Source organism: Aethalodelphis obliquidens, unplaced genomic scaffold, assembly GCF_003676395.1.
Source record: "Aethalodelphis obliquidens isolate GAN/ISIS:26980383/991018 unplaced genomic scaffold, ASM367639v1 scaffold61, whole genome shotgun sequence".
Lineage (NCBI taxonomy): Eukaryota > Metazoa > Chordata > Mammalia > Artiodactyla > Delphinidae > Aethalodelphis > Aethalodelphis obliquidens.
In genome coordinates, this window is record NW_020838005.1 from 7,599,596 (window position 1) to 7,607,643 (window position 8,048).

Sequence of the window (8,048 nt, forward strand, 5' to 3'; positions counted from 1 at the left end):
CTTACGCACAGATTGGAGGTCTTGTCCAGTTAGCCATCTGTGTATCCTTTTAATGTGGACCCATGAGGTGAGGCTCATGGTTCATTGGCCTGAGGCGGAGGATGTTTCCTCAGTTTTAGGCAACAAGACAATACATTGTGACAGTAGGCAACCCATTTCCATCCTATTCTACAGCCGAAGAAACATCTGCCCCCAAGCGCAGTGCAAGTACGAACTTCCACTCCATCATTTCCAAACAAGCCGTTCCCTGAAGGGAAAAACACACACACACAAGAAAGAAAAATCAGTCCTCAAGAGGCTGGGGGAGATCTTAGGGCTGTCCTCTCTTTCCTGGTGAAGGACTCTACCCTCTCACCTGCTGTTACATTTCGGCGAGGGCCGCTGAGTCCAACGCTCATCAGAGGAAGTTGAGGGAAACAGGAATTTGGATAGCTGGAAAGTGATCCCTGCATGTGGTGAAATGGGCTCCCGTCTCTTAAGCTTTGGCACGTTTTCAGGATGTAGTGACAGAGGAGCAGGGCAGGGGTCGAACACCACTGACCCACCTCTTGCCCCTAGTCTGCTGATCTGATATTGGTGTCTCCCTGCTGGGCTTACACCAATAGGGCTTTTCATGTGCCTCAGTCCTTAGAAGATCCTCATTTTCATGATCAGACCTGTATCCATCATCTTACCTGAAGGCAATGAGATCACAAAGAGGAAGAGTAACCCAGAGAGACAGAGCCTCATCGTTGAGCAGGGCACAGAGCTGCAACTGCCTGGGGGTGGCTGTCTGGGAGCCTCCTTTATAGCGCTGGGCAAGGCTGGGTGGGGCTGGACGCTGGCCTCATTCTATCTGGAAGGACACCCAGGGGAGACAGGCTTCTTCAGGGTTAGAGGAAAAAGAGTCCCTAGGCCATTCGGCGCTACTTCCTCTTCTACAAATCATGGGAGAAGAAGGGACAGTCAAGGCAGAACAGGAGCAGAGACCAGGCATCCTCACGCTCAGGCCTGGGCACTTCCCCTGTAACTTCAAATGTACACTGATGGAAAAACGGCAGGAAAATGTCTGCTCGTTTTTCCGGTCCAACTGAGAACACAGGAGCCCAGAGAGGTGATGTGATAAAATACAGGCTTAATTTCAGGCCAGAAAGGAAGTCGGCAAGAACTTACAGTGTTCCAAGAAGCAAAGGATCTCAAGGTGTCGTGGCCTGACCAAGAGCTACGTAGGTGTCCAGACACAGTGGAGAAGGGAAAGCCTTCTCTTCACATGTGGATTTGTTCTCCTGTTGGAGGCCCACGCTGCAGGGAATCTTTCCCCCAGGGAAGTTCGCTGAGGGTCTTCGTTTTCCAAACGGTTGATATAAAATGTTGGCTGGAGTTTGGCAACCTTGAGCGTTCTGAGAAAGATTCTCTTTTTGGAGTGGGTGGGTTAGAGCCCTCTCCTGGCCCTTGACAGGAAGAGCCAGTTCAGTGCTACGTTCAGGATTGGCTGCCCTCTGCCGGGAGTGGAGTAGAACAACGCTTCCCCGGAGCTGCAGGGACGTGGATCTGGGGAAGGGTCATTCATTAGGTCTGCCTCCTTGGAGGGATGGTGGGGGACCGGGAGTTGAGAAGACACGAACTTAGGGTTTATTCTTGCCCCTGAGGCAGGCTTGTACCCGAGTGACCCATGACTGTAGGATTCTGAGTCTGTAAAGTGGCAACAGAGCATAGTTTTATTGATTACACTCCCTTTTTACTGATTAACAGGCCCTTGGATAAATTAGTTAGCATCTCTGAGCTTCAGCCTCTTCTTTCTTTTTTTTTTTTTTTTACTATTTTTAAAAATTGAAGTATGGTTGCTGTACAATATTATGGAAGTTACAGGTGTACAATATAGTGATTCACAAATTTTAAAGGTTATACTCCATTTATAGTTATTATAAAATATTGGCTAGATTCCCTTTGTTGTACAACATCGTTGTAGCTTATTTTATACCTAATAGTTTGTATCTCTTAATTCCCTACTCCTGTACTGCCCATCCCCTCTTCCTTCTTCCCAGTGGTAACCACTAGTTTGTTCTGAAAATCTGTGAATTTGCTTCTTTTTTTGTTATATTCACTAGTTTGTTGTATTTTTTTTAGATTCCACATATAAATGATATCATACAGTATTTGCCTTCTCTGTCTTATTTCACTTAGCATAATATCCTCCGCATCCGTGTTGCTGCAAATGGCAAAATTTCTTTCTTTTTTATGGCTGAATACTATTCCATTGTATGTATATATACAACACATCTTTATCCATTCATCTGTTGATGGACACTTAGGTTGCTTCTTGGCTACTGTAAATAGTGCTACTATGAATATGAACTCTAGGGTGCATGTATCTTTTCAAATTAGTGTTTCTATTTTTTTTTCCAGATAAGTTTCCTTTTCTCTAAAAGTGCATTGTAAGAGGTTTTTTTTTGATGATGAAATGAAATAGAGCTTGAAAAACGCATCACGCTCATTCTGGTATAGATTTCCTTCTTCTCCTCTCCTCTTCCTCTTTCTGCTACTCTTCGTGCTTATTCTGTATTAAATCCCACCACCACTATAGCTGTATTTCTTTCTCTTCTGCAGACCCTCTCCAAGAGACTTCTTAGTGAATGCAAAATGCTGCTGGGAAAGTTTTATTCTGGGTTCCAACAATGCGTATGGTTGAGAGCACGGCTGTAGGTTGGAATGGGAGTGGGAGAGAAATGGTGGGCTAGTGGACTAGAAATATGGAGGTTGGTGCTAGATCAGGGCTGAGCATTCCCTTGCAGTCCCCAGGAAAGGCTCCCAGGAGACCCTGCACTGGGCATATGATTCCCGCCCACGGAACCCAGGCCATATGCTCACCATCTGCTGCCATAGACACAGCGTAGGCTAGTAGTGACACCTTATTCTTTTAGAGATGGAGGAAACAAGGCTCAGATTGGTGAATGGGCTTGCACAAAGGAAAGAAGCAACCTGTGGGCTGTGCTGGCATCAAATGTTCAGCTGTCTTAATACTCGGTTCGGAACTCTGTCCTCCATATATTTGAGATTGTTCAATTGTGCATTAGGGAATATGGGAACTATGAACCTAACATTTTCTAAATACTTCTGAGTCCCTCCTACACACAGTTCTGGAAAAGCAGATCTAATATGTGTCTGGGGATCAGTATGTGTTCAGGACAGACTCTTTCCTTTCCACCCACAGATGTCCTGATTAAATTACTGTCCTGACGTTCGGGCAGGAGTTTCTCCTAAGTGAGCCAAGTGTTCCAACCTTCTTTCCCAGGTCTTGTTGGGCTAAGCTGCCAGGGAAACACAAATGGATTTAGTGTTGCTCTGTTGGTGCTTTCTTCCTTTATCTTAATTTGCTGGAATTCTCATGCCCTCCTTATTATCGTCCTTACCTTTGAGAAAAAAACATCCACTGCACATCCTATGTAACCCTAAATGAATTACCCTGTTTAAGGAGCATGCTTCATTTTCAGTTGCCTCATTCACTAGTCAGACCCTTCCTGAGTGCAATGACTTAAACTCCATTTTAAAATTATGCTTTTTTTTCCCATTATGGTTTACTACAGGATATTGAATATAGTTCCCTGTGCTATACAGTGAGACCTTGTTGTTTATCCATTCTGTATGTACTAGTTTGCATCTGCTAACCCCAAACTCCCAATCCATCTCTCCCCCACTCCACCCTTGGCAATCACAAGTCTGTTCTCTATGCCTGTGAATCTATAAAGTCAATTTATTAGAGCAGTTTTAGGTTCACAGGAAAATTGAGTAGAAAGTGCAGACAGCTCCCTCCTGTTCCCACACGTGTACAACCACCTCCATTATCGACACCCTGCACCAGAGTGGTACGTTTGTTACGAACGATGAACCTACACTGACACACGGTATCCCTCAAAATCTATAGTTTACACTAAGTTTCACCTGTGGTGTTGTATATTCTGTGAGTTTTGACAAATCTATAACAACTATCCACCATTATAGTATCATACAGAATCGTTACCCTATCCTAAAAATCCACTGTGCTCTGCCGTGGTTCTTATTTTTAAACTTTTAACATAAATTATTGATAAAAGATGCAGTTTAATACACATAAAGAAAAATAAACAAATCACACACGCAGCTTAGTGACTGAACATACAGCAAACACTGTGTAACCAACACTCAGATCAAGGAAACAGATGTTCTCCAGCACCACCGACGGTCCTAGTGCACCACTGAGTAAACACAGCCCACTCCCTCCCTCATAAGGGGATTTTGAGTGCACGGTCCGGATGAGCCGGTGCAAACGTCCACCGGCGCAGCACCTGCTTCCGCTCCTGGCGGGGTGGAGGGGTGCAGGTGCCGCGGCGGCCAGCGTGGGTGCGCTCAGCGGCTCCTGGCCCTGTGCGTGGACTGCAGGCTGGGGTGTCTGCAGAGGCTGTACGGCAGGGTGAGGGATACCCTTGAGGTGGACTTGTAAGGTGCAGCAGCCCGAGGAGTAGCAGTAGCACCAGCAGCACGAGGTGGTAAGTTCTGCAAAGCCGGGGGACCGCCTCCAGACGGGCAGCTATCAGTCACAGCTTGCTAGGCAGCACTAGCCACCGAAGTCCACAGCCAAGCAGTCCGGGGCACTCAGACCCAGATGCAGCCAGATGGCGAAGAGCTGGATGAGGCCCAGACTGGCATATAGCACTTGGCATTCCTTGGAAGCCTTGCTGCCAGCATGGATTAGGTCTCATCTGTGCTAGATGGTTAGGTGTGTAACACGGAGGGCTTCCCTGAGCCTGTGGAACCGCTGGCACAGAGTAGCCCCCAGCTGCAGGCTGGGACTGCTTTAAGATGGCATTGGTGGAGAGCACTCTCATCCCTGCCACCCGCTGTGTATACTGGTTGGGCAGGTGAGCCTTTCTCTGGGCCAGGGTGACACACAGTGGCTTGGAGCCCACGATGCATCTGCTCAGTGACTGCTCTGCTTGCCTCTTGGGGGCATGTGGAGCAGACAAAGCCAAACCCTTGCTTCTCCCCACCCTACTGCGCCCCCCTCGGCACTGGCGACTGATCCAAAAGGAGAAAACTCTTACTGAACTTCTCATCACCACTGGTGTCATCCAAGTTCTTAATGTAGAGATTCACCCCCTGACAGTGACCAATTCTCTCCTGTTTCGGCGGTTCAAATTTCCACTTTAACGGGGCCTGCCGATTCACTTTCTTCTGTGCACAGCGGAGGAAAATGACTTTCCCACTTATTGCTTTTCCATTTGTCTCTTTCAAGGCCTTGTTGGCATCCTGGTGTTTTTTGTGTCTCACAAAGCCAAAGCCTTTGGATTTCCCCCTGAGATCTCTCACTTACCTTGACGCTTAGGGTCTTACCAAACTGGCTGAATAGCTCTTTCAGTCTCTCATCATCCACCTCTTCCCCGAAGTTTTTGATGTAAACGTTGGTGAATTCCTTGGCTTTGGCTCCAAGCTTGGCTTCCCGCTCTTTTCGAGACTTCAATCTGCCCACAGACACTTTGTGGTCACTGAGGGTCATGGCCTTCATCTTCTCGATGGCTTTGTCGGCAGCCTCTTTGGTCAAAGGAATAACCCTTAGGGCCGGTCTCATCACACCCTACCTTGCAGGACAGAATGTTTCCAAAAGCAAAAAAAGAATCACGAAGTGCCTTGATACGTATAGATTTGTCCAGGTTCTTCATGAAGACGTTTCCCACACCAGATTTTCTCAAAGAGGGATCCGCTGAGGCCACGTGATACGGGTCAGCTTTCCCTTACATCAAAGTTTGTGGTCTCCAAGGCCCGCTCAGCCGGCTGCTGGAAGTGGACGCAGGCAGAACCCAGGGAGTGGCCCACACAGACGGACAGCACAGGCGCCCCGCAGGGCTGAACTTTGCTCACAGCGAGGCCTCAGTGATGTGCGAGTGCAGGTTACCCACACACGGGGGGCCGTGGGGTAGCTGCTGGCAGCAGCGCTCATCTCCCCAGCCCCGACCACTCCCAGACCTGCCAGGAGGACATCTTAGCGGGACCACACAGGACAATAGGGGCTCTGCTTGGAGCCGTGGTCTGAAGCTCAGAGAAGCTGGAGGGGGCTCCGAGGGCCAGAGAGAGGAGTTCAGGGCTGGCTCCCAAGAGACTACCAAACCACAGGCTCTCAAAGCTCATATGGCCCTCCCTGGGAGTCTGTTAATTTTCAGCTGTCCTGGTCTGAAGCAATGGACAAAGGATTAATCTCCAAAATATACAAACAGCTCATGGAGCCCAATATCAAAAAAACAAACCACCCAGTTAAAAAAATGGGTGGAAGACCTAAATAGACATTTCACCAGAGAAGACACACAGATGGCCAAGAGGCACATGAAAAGATGCTCAGCATCACTAATTATTAGAGAAATGCAAATCAAAACTACAATGAGGTATCACCTCACACCGGTCAGAATGGGCATCATCAAAAAGTCTACAAACAATAAATGCTGGAGAGGGTGTGGAGAAAAGGGAACCCTCTTGCACTGTTGGTGGGAATGTAAATTGGTGCAGCCACTATGGAGAACAGTATGGAGGTTCCTTAAAAAACTAAAAACAGAACTACCATAAGACCCAGCAATCCCACTATTGGGCATGTACCCTGAGAAAACCATAATTTAAAAGAACACATGTACCCCAGTGTTCATTGCAGCACTATTTATAATAGCTGGGACATGGAAAGAACCTAAATGTCCAATGACAGATGAATGGATAAAGAAGATGTGGCACATATATACAATGGAATATTACTCAGCCATAAAAATGAATGAAATTGGGTCATCTGTAGAGATGTGGATGGACCCAGAGTCTGTCATACAGACTGAAATAAGTCAGAAAGAGAAAAACAAGTATTGTATATTAATGAATATATGTGGAATCTAGAAAAATGGTACAGATGAACCTATTTGTAGGCCAGGAATAGAGATGTAGATGTAGAGAACGGACATGTGGACATGGGGGAGAAGGGGAGGGTGGGACGAATTGGGAGATTAGGTTTGACATACACTACCATGTGTAAAACAGATAGCTACTGAGAACCTGCTGTAGAGCACAGGGAGCACAGCTCAGTGCTCTGTGACCACCTAGAGGGGTGGGCTGGGGGGGATGGGAGGGAGGTGCAAGAGGGAGGGGATATACATATACCTGATTCACTTCACTGTACAGCAGAAACTAACACAACATTGTAAAGCAATTTTACTCCAAAAAGAAAAAAAAAAAAAAGAAATGAAAGAAAATGTACCACCTGAGATCAGGAACTTTTATCTTTCAAGTCTCAAGTGAAATGCCATTTCTTCAGGGAGCTCCTTCCTGATCAACTTATATTATTAACCCATTTGACTATCCGTTTATATTGCTGTTCTCAAGGTCCCAGAATGGAGTTCCTCTTTCCCAATGACTTCACAGCACCCTGTAATCACTGATCAGAACGAGGACTCCCTCCTCTCGTCCCTTGTCTCCATTCTCGTTCCCTCCCTTCCATTCTAATGTGTCTGGTATGTCTTTAAATATGAGGGTGGCTTTTAACAAGATGTAGCATTGTTTTCCTGTGTATTTAAAAATTTTAATAAATGTCATTATGCGTTGAATCACACACACACACACACTCACACACACAAAATTAAAACGGGGACTCCCCTGCAAACGACACAAATACTTCCAAGAGGCGACCCAAGGGTACGCACGGTGGTCTCGAGAAACACATTTCTGTATAAATACAGGCCTCGGGCTCCCGGGGTTTAAAATTACAGCAGCCCGGGTAAGAGGGAAACCAAATATACGTACATACCAACTCGGCAAAGGCAAGCCCTGGGCGTATCCGCCTCCCACGCCGAGTAGAATCAAGGCAGCGCTGAGGCGCGCTGCGCGGACAGGTGGCGGGCGAACACGTAGTGGGCGGGCGCCTGGTGCGCAGACGCGTGGTGCGCGGACACGTAGTGGGCGGACGCCTGGTGCGCAGACGCGTGGTGGGGGGACACGTAGTGCGCGGAACGTGGTGTGCGGACACGTGGTGGGCGGGTGTCTGGTGCGCAGACGCGTGGTGGGCGGACACG

At 47.5% G+C, this 8,048-nt stretch overlaps 1 protein-coding gene and 1 pseudogene across 1 annotated transcript; both read right to left on the minus strand.

The window, feature by feature from the left end:
* Positions 1-74: 74 nt before the first annotated feature.
* DEFB136 (defensin beta 136) lies at positions 75-729 on the minus strand. The gene is made up of 2 exons (XM_027087949.1): positions 675-729; positions 75-247 (listed from the first exon to the last, which is right to left on the minus strand). The coding sequence occupies exons 1-2, from the start codon at positions 727-729 to the stop codon at positions 75-77; spliced, it is 228 nt and encodes a 75-aa protein (XP_026943750.1).
* A 3,376-nt stretch (positions 730-4,105) lies between these two features.
* On the minus strand, positions 4,106-5,950 carry LOC113610133 (polyadenylate-binding protein 4 pseudogene; annotated as a pseudogene).
* Between the last annotated feature and the right edge of the window lie 2,098 nt (positions 5,951-8,048).